We start from the raw sequence: 13,878 nt of genomic DNA, 5'->3' as shown, positions 1-13,878 counted from the left end.
GACAGAGGATGAGATGGTTGGATGGCATCACTGACTCTATGGACATGGGTTTGAGTAAACTTCGGGAGTTGGTGATGTACGGGGAGGCCTGGCGTTGCTGCCATCCATGGGGTAGGAAAGAGTCAGACACGACTGAGTAACTGAACTGAGAGTGATAGAATGTTTGGAATTTGTCGAAGAGAACTCTAGGAGGGAAAAGCTAAGTAGAGCAGAAGAGAGGAAGTCTCAGCTGTCTGGGGGGCCTTTCCAGAAGGGGCAGGCGTTGGTACCCTGCTTCCTCTATGTTACCACAACCCTCTAACAGAGCCTTATCCATGCTGATCATATTCAATGGTGGTTATTTTGCAGCCACTTCTGTGTCCTTTCCACAAAGGCTGGAGATATAGCACCCTCGTGTCCCTAACACGAAGCACGGTGCCTGGACCACAGAGACACTCAGTCAGCGTTTGCTGATTGAATGAATCAAGACTGACTTCCTAAAGGGGCACTTGAGGGAATTTTCTGGTGGTCCAGTGGTTAGGACTCCGTGTTCTCATTGCCAAAGGCCCAGGTTCAATCCCTAAGATCTAAGATCCCTAAACCACATGGCCAAAAAAGTTTTTTGTTTTATTTTAAATCTTCAAAAATGGGCACTCTAGGGCTTCCTCGGTGGCTCCGTGGTAAAGAATCTGCCTGCCAATGCAGGACACACAGGTTTGATCCCTGGTCTGGGAAGATCCCACATGCCGAAGAGCTGCTGAGCCTGTATGCCACAACCACTGAAGCCTATGCTCTGCAACAAGAGAAGCCCACACCCCTCAACTAGAGAGTAGTCCCCGCTCGCCACACTAGAGAAAAGCCCGAACAGCAACAAAGCCCCAGGACAGCCAAAAATAAATAAATAAAATTATTAAAAAAAATAGAATCCGTGTCAGAATGCTTGACAAATGTAACAAACTCCTGTAATAAATCAGCCCTGTTGTCAACTATTTCCCTTCAAAGTATTACAGACCTCTCAATTCTCACCTCGAAGACAGAAAGCCCTGCTTTTAAATGACTCATGACCAAGTACGTTTTGCATTTTTTAACTCTTCGACTTTTTTTTTCCCTTGGCCACACTGCATGGTTTGTGGAATTTTAGTTCCCTGACTAGGACTGAACCTGGGCCCTTGGCACTTGTCAGTAAGAAAGCGGCATCCTAACCACTGAGCCACCAGGGAATTTCCTTTTCTTTTTTATTTTTAAACCTTTGACATTTTTTTCTTAATCAAAGAAACTACCTGTTATTCCTGTTACTGGCTTAAGTAGCAAGGAATTCAGAAAATAAGTTGGAAACGTCATCTAAATTACTCATCTAACACACTAAGAGGATCAAGGAGCCTGGAATGAGTCAGTTAAGGACACAGCCATAGTAAAATATTAGCATAATATATGCACAAAAGAAAAATATTTTAAAATTAGTGATATTGGCTAATTCATATTTCCACAAATAAAATTCACTTACATACACCCCCTTTTTTCATAGCCAAGAAAACCTTTTCTATCTTTCAAAAATTGATTCTTTTCCTCTTTTGCTAAATTCTACAACATTCTATTTGTCCTAGGAAGAAATTAATTGAAAAGTAATAATAACTGACCCTTTTATGAGAAAAGCCAGTATGTCAAATAATATCAAGACTTTATTATCTGTGCGTGGGTGCTAAGTCGCTTCAGTTGTCTTGGACTCTTTGTGACCCCCTGGACTGTAGGCTGCAGACTCCTCTGTCCATGGGATTCTCCAGGCAGGAATACTGGAGTGGGTTGCCATGCCCTCCTCCATGGGATCTTCCCAACCCAAGGACCGAACCCATGTCTCCCGAGTCTCTTGCACTGGCAGGCAGGTTCTTTACCACCAGCACCACCTGGGAAGCTCCTTTATTATCCAATCAAGTAAAAGAAAACAACAACACCCAAAAAAAAAAAAAAACACCCAAACTGGTGAAGAGCTGTAGGAAGAATGGCTGAGCGCGCCCTTAATGAGAGAGGAGAGGTTAAGGTATTTCGTTAAGTCCCTACTGATTGCTCACCCAATAGGCCTCTGCAGATAGCATATTCAAAAGCAGAGACATTACTTTGCCAACAAAGGTCCGTCTAGTCAAGGCTATGGTTTTTCCTGTGGTCATGTATGGATGTGAGAGTTGGACTGTGAAGAAGCCTGAGTGCCGAAGAATTGATGCTTTTGAACTGTGGTGTTGGAGAAGACTCTTGAGAGTCCCTTGGACTGCAAGGAGATACAACCAGTCCATTCTGAAGGAGATCAGCCCTGGGATTTCTTTGGAAGGAATGATGCTGAAGCTGAAACTCCAGTACTTTGGCCACCTCATGCAAAGAGTTGACTCATTAGAAAAGACTCTGATGCTGGGAGGGATTGGGGGCAGGAGGAGAAGGGCATGACAGAGGATGAGATGGCTGGATGGCATCACTGACTCAATGGACCTGAGTCTGAGTGAACTCCGGGAGATGGTGATGGACAGGGAGGCCTGGCGTGCTGCGATTCATGGGGTCGCAAAAAGTCGGACACGACTGAGCGACTGAACTGAACTGAACTGAGGCACTGCTGATACTGGTGAGCAAGACAAAGGCCCTCTTCTCAGACAGCTTGCAATTCAGTGGGAAGAATCAGTGATCAAATAACTCTCCGCACCAAATCTGCAAGATGGGGACAATATCATACCAGTGGGTGCAGACGCCAAGAAGAGCACGTGGAAGTCAGCCTCACTTCCCCCCTTTTTCTGCCCGTCCACCCTGAGCTCCCTGAACTGACGGGGGTGCTGGAGCTGAGAGGCACTGAGCTGAAGTTATGCACTGGGATGTTGACCTTTAACATTGATACCCTGGTAGAAGCTTGCCCACAGAATGGAGAGCTCACTGCAGGTGACAACGACCACTTCCTTCCCCGACGTGGAGGCGTCAGTAAGAATACTCAAACACCTCGGGTGGGTGGGTGGGTGGGTCTTGCTCTGACCTCTTGACCAGCCTTTACACTGGATGGGATTTCTAAAGGTCACCGCCACCAGCTGCGGGCGCTGCTCTGCAGGCAGGTGGGGTGGACACAGATCCAGTGGTCTGGCCAAGGAAGGAAAGCCCCAGGGAGAGAAAGCTGGGAGAGAAAGGGCCCAAGTCCATCATCAGTTGGAATCATCCCCCTCTCGAGCAAACACTGGATTCTGAGTCTGGACGATGGGCCCAGACAGCATCCCCTCGCTAAGGGTCCCGACTGCAGGCCACGTGGGCGGTGTGTGACGTCTGGTACATTACGCTGGGTGGTCAGGGCGAGCACCCCCAAGGCCTGGGGCACCGGAAAGAGACCGGCGTCCTAGCCCACAGTGGACGTTGGGCGCGGGCAGGCGGTGCTTTCCCAGCTGGGGAAGCACAGTGTGAAGGTGCAGCAACCCTTTCCGGGCCCAGGCAGAGGCAGGAACAATGAACGTAGGAACGTGTTGCTGAACCTGTCATTAGTCTCTGAGCACCTCTCCCGTGCCAGGATAAGGGCAGGGCTGGCCGGAACGCTTGGGCGTGGGAGAGATAAATCGATACCTGGGCTGAGAGTGACAGGTCAGAGCTACGCCTCCATCACTTCTCAGCCTGCAGGCCAGGGACCTGAGCCTGGCCCTCGCGGTAGAGGGGCCAAACGAGCCTGAGACAGCTCTTGGTGACAGCGGCAGGATGAGGAGCTTTGCTAATGACCCGTGACATCAGGAAGTGTATTTAGAGAAACTGGTATGAGGTGTGAGGTGATGCAAGTATCCCTTAGTCATGGGGACTGGAGAGTCACTGGGTTGGATGGGGTAAGCAGTCCCTCACCGTGGGCCTTCTCCAGATGCCGGTGTGCGGCTGTGAACCTCAGGACAAAGTGTGTCTCAAACTCGCGACATCAACGCTTTGTCTGGGGATAGGGCCAACCTGTGGGGCTGGCTTACGGGCACACATCTCGGAAACTGCTGTTCCAGAGGACGCAGTCAGGGGAGGGTCAGGAAGAAAGAGCTGCAAGGGTACCAGGGACAAGAAGGCCCTGTTTGGGGCCCGAAACCTCCTCGGACCAGGCCGGTCCGCAGAGGACCAGCCCTGCTTCCCAGGCTCTGCTCACACAGGACTAATGCTGACGCAGCGGCCGCCTGTGCAGTGCAGACAAAGGCAGGACCCTTGTCAAGAGACCTCACGGGGCATGATCGTCAGGAGACGTTAAATAACCACAGAGGGACACTTGAGGGACTGTGTGTTGGCCAGCGGGCAGAGAGGCCATGGGAGCCAGAGACCCAGGGGGTGTCCCCACCACCTGGGGAAGGGTGGCTGCTATGGCCAACCCTCTAACAGGAGGTGCACAACTCGAGAAGGCAGGGCTGTGGCCGCAGGAGGGGAGCGTTGCCATGGAGCATGGGGCGAATGACATGTGGAAACAGAGCTAAGCGTGTGTGTGGTGTGGGTGTGCCCGAGTGTCCGAATGTGCCAGTGAGTTTTCCAGGAGCCTCTCGGGAAGGGTTCTCTCTGGCTCCCCAGGTCGCTGAGGGCACTGCCCTTGGCCCTGTCCCTCCACCCCATAGCCTGGAGGTGTCTGAGCACCTGGGGCCAGGGGCGGGCATGCTGGGGCTCCTCGGGGTTTCTGTGACCAGAGTCGGGCCTGGATAGATGGACAGGCATCACATCATGGAGGGCTGAGGACTCACGCGGAGCACTTTGGACTGCAAGCAGTGACAGACAGCTATTACGCAAGGTAGAGTGACAAGGTCAGGTTCCTGTACATACCTAAATACTTCCTGAAACCTTTGGGCTAAATAAATAGGACACAGCCAGGAGCTTCCCTGGCCCAGTCCAGTGGTTAAGACTCTGTGGTATCTTATGCAGGGGGCGCAGATTCAATCCCTGGTCAGGGAACTAGATCCCATTTGTGGCCAAAAAAAAAAAAGACACAACCAAAAAGGTCACTCCAGCTCCCATGAGAAGGAGCCATCAGAGATTTAAGGGCTTTGAGACTGAGACCAGGCAGAAAATGTTGCTTTAATCAGGACAGAAAGAGGGAGACCCTGAACAGACAGACACAAAGCCAGGAGGCAGGGCAGGGGGAGCCACAGCACCCCCTGCTGGAAGCTTCAGGAAATGCTCTCCTTCGTGGAACAGCATCACAGCAAGGCTTCCTGAACAACTGCACAAGGCCCCATCCCAAAAGGGTCACTGTCACGGCCACCACCCCAGCTCTCTGCAGGTTGTTACTGCTAACAAAGATGGGTGATTTTGGAAGCAGATTCCTCCAAAGAGTCACATGTCCTGAGCTTTTAGTATATTTAATGCTTTTAGTATATTTAAATATACTAAATTTAAATTTAGTATATTTAATATTAATACTATATATATTTAGTATATTCAGATCTGGAAGTATTATAACTTACATTTCTTTTTTTTTTAATTTTATTTATTTGGCTGCACTGGGTCTCAGATGAAGCATGCAAACTCTTACTTGCGGCATGGGAACTCTTACTTGTGGCGTGTGAGATCCAGTTCCCTGACCATGGGTTGGACCCAGACCCCCTGCATTGGGAGTGCAGAATCTTAGCTACTGGATCACCAGGGAAGTTCTTATACTTCCAGTGGGGCCTACTGGGAGTTGTGTGAGAAAGGGAGGGTTAATTTCTAAATAAGCCATTTTCTCCAATAAGGTTGGATTTAAATGGAAACTTTCCCATCTGAAGAATCACAAACCCAGAGGTGCCACTGGGTGGGCTTTGGGACTCACCCAGGGGGCTGTGCTCAGGTGTCCACCTTGAGAGTGTCTCTGCATTCAAGCTTACCCACTGCAAACAGGTGGCTAAGAGGAGAAAGGTATTCCACGGCATTTTTAAATGCTGTTTGCAGCACACAAAGACAGATGTTGCACTGTTAGAAATGGCAAAAAACTGACAATGTCTACCAGAGGAATGGTTAAATGAACCATACTGTTGTCAAATTAAGATTCTAAAAGATAAGGAAAAAAAAAAAGATAAGGAAGATATAAATATGCTAAAAGGACATGAAAGACTCTTGAAAATGTACCATTAAGTTAAAAGAGACAGCTGCAGAAGGACGTATCTAATAAAATCTCAGTTTTATATAGTTTTTAAAGGTTTGGAAAATGCATATAAAACAGTGTCACCTGTGGAGGAAGCGGGAGGGGGTGGGTGTGAGGCAGGGAAGGGATTTGTGCTTCACTCCATTTCCTGCTAAACTGTTATACATTTTCCAGCTGACACATATTTGTGTAGTTCTTGTACTGGACATGGAACAACAGACTGGTTCCAAATAGGAAAAGGAGTACGTTAAGGCTGTATATTGTCACCTTGTTTATTTAACTTATACGCAGAGTACATCATGAGAAACGCTGGGCTGGAAGAAGCACAAGCTGGAATCAAGATTGCTGGGAGACATATCAATAACCTCAGATATGCAGATGACACCACCCTTATGGCAGAAAGTGAAGAACTAAAAAGCCTCTTGATGAAAGTGAAAGAGGAGAGTGAAAAAGTTGTCTTAAAGCTCAACATTCAGAAAACGAAAATCATGGTATCTGGTCCCATCACTTCATGGGAAATAGATGGGGAAACAGTGGAAATAGTGTCAGACTTAATTTTTTGGGGGTCCAAAATCACTGTAGATGGTGATTGCAGCCATGAAATTAAAGGACACTTACTCATTGGAAGGAAAGTTATGACCAAGCTAGATAGCATATTAAAAAGCAGAGACATTACTTTGCCAACAAAAGTCCGCCTAGTCAAGGCTATGGTTTTTCCAGTGGTCGTGTATGGATGTGAGAGTTGGACTGTGAAGAAAGCTGAGCCCTGAAGAATTGATGCTTTTGAACTGTGATGTTGGAGAAGACTCTTGAGAGTCCCTTGGACTGCAAGGAGATCCAACTAGTCCATTCCAAAGGAGATCAGCCCTGGGTGTTCTCTGGAAGGAATGATGCTAAAGCTGAAACTCCAGTACTTTGGCCACCTCATGCGAACAGTTGACTCATTGGAAAAGACTGATGCTGGCAGGGATTGAGGGAAGGAGGAGAAGATGGCATCACCGACTCAATGGACATGAGTTTGAATGAACTCCGGGAGTTGGTGATGGACAGGGAGGCCTGGTGGCTGCAATTCATGGGGTCCCAAAGAGTCGGAATTGAACTGAACTGAACTGAACTGAATAATCTTAGAAGACAAAAAACTCTCCTTCTCGTGCTCTTAGAAGAAGCTTCTCCTTTTACTATTTATCACTAGATACTTGATAGTATGAAATCAGATTCATCTCATGCATGTGTGTGTGCTAAGTCGTTTCAGTGGTGTCCGACTCTGCCACCCCATGGACTGTAGCCCGCCAGGCTCCTCTGTCCATGGGGATTCTCCAGGCAAGAATACTGGAGTGGGGCTCTTCTCAACCCAGGCATTGAACTCGCATCTCCTGCATTGGTGGCTGGGTTCTTCACCACTAGCACCACCTGGGAAGCCCCAGATTCATCTCATATCCCAGTAAATCATGGCCCAGGGTTTGGAGCCTGACAGTAGGGACCACGGCATGATAAGCCTGGGGTTAGGGTGGTGACAAGCAGCCCAACTGGAAGAGGCTATGTGGGAGAGTTCTCATCTCAAAAATTTAACCTGTTATTAATCCTAGGAGCATCCAGATCTGTCAGCCAACTCTGATAATGCTTCTCAGGTGGTACAGTGGTAAAGAATCTGCCTGCCAATGCAAGAGATGAAAGAGATGTGGGTTCAACCCCTGAGTCAGGAAGATCCCCTGGAGGAGGAAATGGCAACCCACTCCAGTATTCTTGCCTGAAGAATCCCATGGACAGAGGAGTCTGGTCGGCTACAGTTCATGGGGTTGCAAAGAGTTGGACATGATTGAGCACGGCACAGCAACAGACAACTCTGATAATGCAGCAGACTCTGGGATAGTTACCTGGGCAGGAACGAGGTAGGGTAGAAACACATCTCTGGGTTCCCCATGGGGCCCTCCACCAGGGTAATCTTTACACACACTCCCCAGAGGGGGTGACTGGCTGGATTTGCACTACCCTCTGCCCCCTTCCTCTGGGCAGTGAGGTTGTGTGGGTGGAGGAGGTTGGGTGAGGGACTGGCCTTCACTGTCCATGACTGAGTGAGAATGTTTCTTTAATTCCAGGGCTGAAAAGTAGGTAACCCACTTGCCTACCAAAAACCCCCCCACATTCTCCAATATAAGCTTTCTCAGAATCAGCAGCAATACCTTCAGTTCCATTTTCCTTCATTCTATTTATTTTTCAACTGGTTCGGAGCTCCAGGGGAAGAAGGGTGCGATTTACTGAACCCTTCGGAACTTTCAACAGTGAATGAGGTTACAGAGGGCCAGATTCTTAGTAGTCAGATTTAAAAACCAGATCAAAGTACTACATTTTGTAGAAGATGCAGCTGTTTTATGATGGGTCCTGGCCAGGCTTCTCCATGAATACAGTGAATAAGCCCGAAGAGAAGTTGATCAAGGACCAGGCTAGAAAGAAGGCTGGTCTGTGCTCACCTATTTATCTTGAAATTGATGACATTCTGTTTGGACTTAGAGTAGAATTTTGTTGTTTAGTTGCTCGGTGGTGTCCAGCTCTTTGCGATCCCATGGACTGCAGTCCACCAGGCTCCTCTGTCCATGGGATTCTCAAGGCAAGAATACTGGAGCGGGTTGCCATTTCCTTCTCCAGGGGATCTTCCCGACCCAGAGGCTGAACCCATGGTCGCTGTCGTGTCTCCTGCATAGCAGGTGGGTTCTTGACTGCTGAACCACTGGGGAAGCCCTTAGGATAGAATATATTCCCCTTAAAAAAAATAAAAAAGCAATCTCCTTCCAAAGGGCTTCCCTCCTGGTGGCTCAGATGGTCAAGAATCTGAGGAGACCTCAGATGAGGAAGTCTGGGTTTAATTCCTAGGTCGGGAAGATCCCCTGGAGAAGGGAATGACAACCCACTCCAGTATTCTTGCCTGGAGAATTTCATGGACAGAGAAGCCTGGCGGGCTACAGTCCATAGGATCTCAAAGGGTTGGACACAACTGAGTGACTAACACTTACACGCACTTATCCTCCGAATCCTAGATCCTATCAGCTCAGTCACCGGACAGCCCATCTAAATTGTATCCTAATTTCCTCTCCATACGTTATAAATCTGATACTACACACTGATGTTAGGCATGCCTGATCAACGACAATATCCTGTACACTTTCATAATGACCCCTTATCTACTTTTTTATCATCGTGTAAGAAAAATATAATAGGAACAATAAAAGACTTTGCAGCTTTTATTGCCTGGTAAGTCAATGACTCAGTAGGAAAAAAAAAACGGTCATGAGTGAAGATAAGCAGAGTTCACCCCCCTCCTGCGATTCTGAGGCTTCGACTCTGTACCTCGGTGTCCCTGCAACACGGGAGGGTGGCAGGCCCAGCCTCTGAGCAAATGAAGGCGACCTCTCGTGGGGTGAAATGTCCTGTGTGTTGTGCGCCATCCCCTTTTATACTGCTCCTTTTAAATATGACATCAGTTTGTTTTGTTTGTTTGTTTTGTGCCCTGCCTCAGGCATGTGGGGTCTCTTTCAATTTATGGTTAAAAATTTACCTTAGTTGTAGCATGTGGGATCTGTGAATAGTTCCCTGATGAGGGGATTGATTGAACCTCGGCCTCCTGAACTGGGAGCATGGCGTTTAGCCACTGGACCACCAGGGAAGTCCCTAGAAAGCCACTGTTTTTGGTAAAGACACTCTGATCCTTAAAGTCATCCCAAGGCTGATGACTTACAGCCAAGCATATACAGGACATAAAAACTCAACTCAGCCAGTCCTCAGGGAGGAGGCTTGAAGCCCCCCATCCTAGAGGGCCCACGAGGAAGTCACTTGTTTGAGACTCAGATGTCTGTGTGTACTTAACTGACATTTAAGAAAAATGGCCGACTCACTAAGATTTCTGTACACAGACGTCATTGCAGCCATATCCTAAAGCACAGACGCCACAGCTCCTATCCTTCACTGTCCACGTGTGGCGCAGCCGACACAGCAGTGGCTGGCCAGTCCTTCCACGTGCGCCTCAAGGACACGGTCAAGGACGCTGGCTCACAAGGATGGTACCACATCCTTTCTACCAAGATCCACGAGAGGAACTCTCCTCAGGTCTGAGCTACAGCATTGCCCATGCAGTGGTTTTTTTGACCTGTCAATCTTCAAAAATAATGTATGTAACAACTTGCTTTTAAACTGTGAGTTGGAAAAAGTTCATGGTCTAAAGGGCACCAGGGGACGTTGGCGGCACTGAGATGGTCTATTGTGGGCACGTGTGAGGGGCTCATGGGCGTTCATTTTACCGTTGTGCTTCGGAGGCTGCATGTTCAGCACAAATGTCTTTGATGCAATGAATATCATTGTCTCTTCCTTTATAAATAAATCATGTAACTGCTTTCTGCCCTGGCTACTGGAAAGCCGGCGCCAATTCTAGGCCTCCTTCCCCACATGCATTTTTTATACCAGCCTTAGCCTGGCTTACTTTTATTTTTCTCACCCTCGTTTTCCTTTAACCATCATTTTTCTTTTCCCTCCAGCATCACTGAGATATAACGGACATGTATCATTGTGTGAGTTCAAGGTGTACAGTGTGATAACTGGATAAAGGTGTGTATTGTGACATGATTACCACAATACACAGCTGTCACCTCACCTGCTTTTTCTAGTAAGAACATTTAGGAACTATTCCTTTAGAAACCGTCAAGTTCACAATAGAGTATTGTTAACTATAGTCATCGTGCTGTCAATTACATCCCCAGAACATAATCGTCTTAAAACTGGATGTCTGTGCCCCTTGATCAATATCTCCCCATTTCCCCTACCCCTTGGCAACCACCAATCTACTTTCAGTGTCTATGAATTGTAACCAAAATTTCTTTATCTTTATTTTCTATATTTTTCATTTCTCATATGTGTGTTTTCTTGTAATAATAAGTTGCTTCAAATCTTTTTAAGAATGAGGTAGATTATTTTAAAACTAAAAAAGGACTCTGTTTATGAAGAGAAGATCCTAGCGTTAATGTTGAAACACTTCAGTAAAAACCAGGGCCCTAAGCCGCAGAGGGAGTGAGGAGGGCTCTGATGTCAGGGGGAGGGGCTCTGACCCTGGAAGGGGGCTCTGAATGTAGGGAGGGCTTTGATCTTCAAAGTGGGGGGCAGGGGGGCTCTAACCCTCGGGGGGAGGGGCTCTGACCCTGGGGTGGAGGGCTCTGACTCTGGGGGGTGGGTCCTCTGAACCTGGCGGGGAGGGGATCTGACCCTGCGGGGGAGCTCTGACTCTCAGGGGGTGGCTCTCACCCTTGGCGGGAGGGGGCTCTGACTGTTGCGGGGGCTCTGGCACTCAGAGAGAGCCTCTGACCCCCGGGGACGGGCTCTGACCCTCATGGGGGGGGGCTCTGACCCTCGGGGGTGGGCTCTGACCCTGGGGAGGGGCTCTGACCCTCGGGGGTGGGCCCTGAACCTGCGGGGGGGCCCTGAACCTGCGGGGGAACCCTGACCCTCGGGGGTGCCTCAGAATCACCTGGCGCTTCCCTCCTAACTGTTCAGCTCCACACATTCGGCCTCTGGACCAGGCGGCAGGTTGGTGTTTCCCAAGTTAGTTGGGTCCTTAACCAAGGGGCAGACAGAGTACACCAGTGTCTCCCAAGGGAGTTTTCAGTTCATGGACTCCTGTCCCGGGCTATTTTTGCAACTTTTCTGTAAGTTTGCAATGACTCTAAGTATAAAGTTAAAGAGAGAAAAAGAAAGGCCCTGCCTGAGACCTGGGAGTTGCCTGTAAAAGATGACGAAGTTGCCTTGGGTTCCTCCTGACCTGCTGTTACCAGCCCTGGTGCCCACAGAGCGGCCCCACCTGGAACAGACCAGCCTGTCTCCCCCTGCAGGAGGCTGCCTTCCAGCTGCTCACTCTCCAAAAACAGCTTTCTTTTCCTTCTGGGAAAGTACAGATCTCCAAAGCCTGCTGAAATGCAGACTCCCGAATGTATTTTCTCCTGCTCTCTCATTTTTTAAAGTTATGGCATGGTGAAATCTATGGCAACCCACTCCAGTATCCTTGCCTGGAGAATCCTATGGACAGAGAAGCCTGGTGGGCTACAGTCCATGGGGTCACAAAGAGTCGGACATGAGAGCGACTAACACACATGGTGAAATCTGCGGGCCTCACCGTGCCAGGCCTCGTGAAGTCCACGCTGTGCGCCAGGCTCTGCCGCATCTGGTTGCTGAAGAGGCGGACACAGACGCTCTGCAGGTACTCGGGGGTGATCTGCAGGGAACAGAGGACGGATGGCTGGTGAGTGTTGCCCTGGCTGGTGTGGGCACTGACTCTCCACAGCCGCGGCTGCGGAGGTGAGATTTTGCTTTAATATCGGGGCTCTGGAGAGTTGAGCCTGATGAGAAAACTAACAGTCTCCAGGTGTGACCACGGGATAGCATACTTTAAGTCATGTAATTGCACTTAACATACTCCCGCTGTCCTGCAAAATAAACTTTTTTTTTTGGCCACACTGCCTGGCTGGTGGGATCTTAGTTCCCTGACCAGGGATTGAACCTGAGCCCTCTGCAGTGAAAGCGCCTAACCACTGGACAGCCAGGGAATTCTCATAAAATAAACTTGATTTTAAACCAATTTTTTGTTAATTCAAGCAGTGAAGTCATGGTAGGGCAGGGGGAGGAGGGAGCGGTAAGAATGGATGGAAAGTCATGATAGAAAGCATGCCAGGCTTAAAATCTAAAGATCTGGGCTTAAGCAGTGGACTCAAGAAAACCAACAGGTCTGCCTCCTGCTTTCCGGACCTATGGGAAGAGATGAAGGAGGCCTATGGCTCTGTGTCTCGGGGATCAGGGGAGAGCCCAGCACATGGTAGATGCTCAGTAAACCGTAAATGAGTGAGTGATGGAGACTTGTTATGAACCACCCAGCGCTTGACAATGGGATCTGGGTTACTTCTGCATCAAAGCAGTTGACACAATGGCCTCTTTCTTCAGCTCTCATGCCTCTCTCATTAGCCACCATGATTCAGGACTGATATCCAGCATCTAAGGCGGTAATCTCTGAAACGTTTTCTTCTCATCTTACGTCTTTTTTAAAAATATATATTAAAATGAGAATTCCCTGGTGATTCAGTCATTAGGACTCTCCTCTTATTGCCAAAGGTCTGGGTTCCATCCCTGGTCAGGGAATTAAGATACCACAAGCCGTGTGGTCAAAAAAAAAAAGAGGTTAAGAGTGCCCCAATTTAACTTATATGCAGAGTACATCATGAGAAATGCTGGACTGGAAGAAACACAAGCTGGAATCAAGATTGCTGGGAGAAACATCAATAACCTCAGATATGCAGATGATACCACCCTTATGGCAGAAAGTGAAGAGGAACTCAAAAGCCTCTTGATGAAAGTGAAAATGGAGAGTGACAAAGTTGGCTTAAAGCTCAACATTCAGAAAACAAAGATCATGGCATCCAGTCCCATCACTTCATGGGAAATAGATGGGGAAACAGTGGAAACAGTGTCAGACTTTATTTTTCTGGGCTCCAAAATCACTACAGATGGTGACTACAGCCATGAAATTAAAAGACGCTTACTCCTTGGAAGGAAAGTTATGACCAACCTAGATAGCATATTCAAAAGCAGAGACATTACTTTGCCAACAAAGGTTCGTCTAGTCAAGGCTATGGTTTTTCCTGTGGTCATGTATGGATGTGAGAGTTGGACTGTGAAGAAGGCTGAGCGCCGAAGAATTGATGCTTTTGAACTGTGGTCTTGGAGAAGACTCTTGAGAGTCCCTTGAACTGCAAGGAGATCCAAGCAGTCCATTCTGAAGGAGATCAGCCCTGGGA

At 48.3% G+C, this 13,878-nt stretch overlaps 1 protein-coding gene across 8 annotated transcripts in view; it reads right to left on the bottom strand.

The window, feature by feature from the left end:
* Nucleotides 1–13,878, bottom strand: part of ARMC9 (armadillo repeat containing 9) — a 179,153-nt gene that overhangs the window by 130,345 nt on the left and 34,930 nt on the right. For all 8 annotated transcript variants that reach the window (XR_011562129.1, XM_070773908.1, XM_019978475.2 and 5 more), the window contains one exon: nt 12,207–12,305. Coding sequence is in view for 7 of the 8 variants with exons in the window: in XM_070773908.1 (XP_070630009.1) it covers nt 12,207–12,305 (99 nt within the window). In the remaining variant the exon portion in view is untranslated. The remainder of the gene's footprint in view (nt 1–12,206; nt 12,306–13,878) is intronic.

This window comes from Bos indicus, chromosome 2 (assembly GCF_029378745.1).
Source record: "Bos indicus isolate NIAB-ARS_2022 breed Sahiwal x Tharparkar chromosome 2, NIAB-ARS_B.indTharparkar_mat_pri_1.0, whole genome shotgun sequence".
NCBI classification, from domain to species: Eukaryota; Metazoa; Chordata; class Mammalia; order Artiodactyla; family Bovidae; genus Bos; species Bos indicus.
Note: the sequence above shows the minus strand (reverse complement) of the source record. Positions and strands in the feature narration are given on the sequence as shown.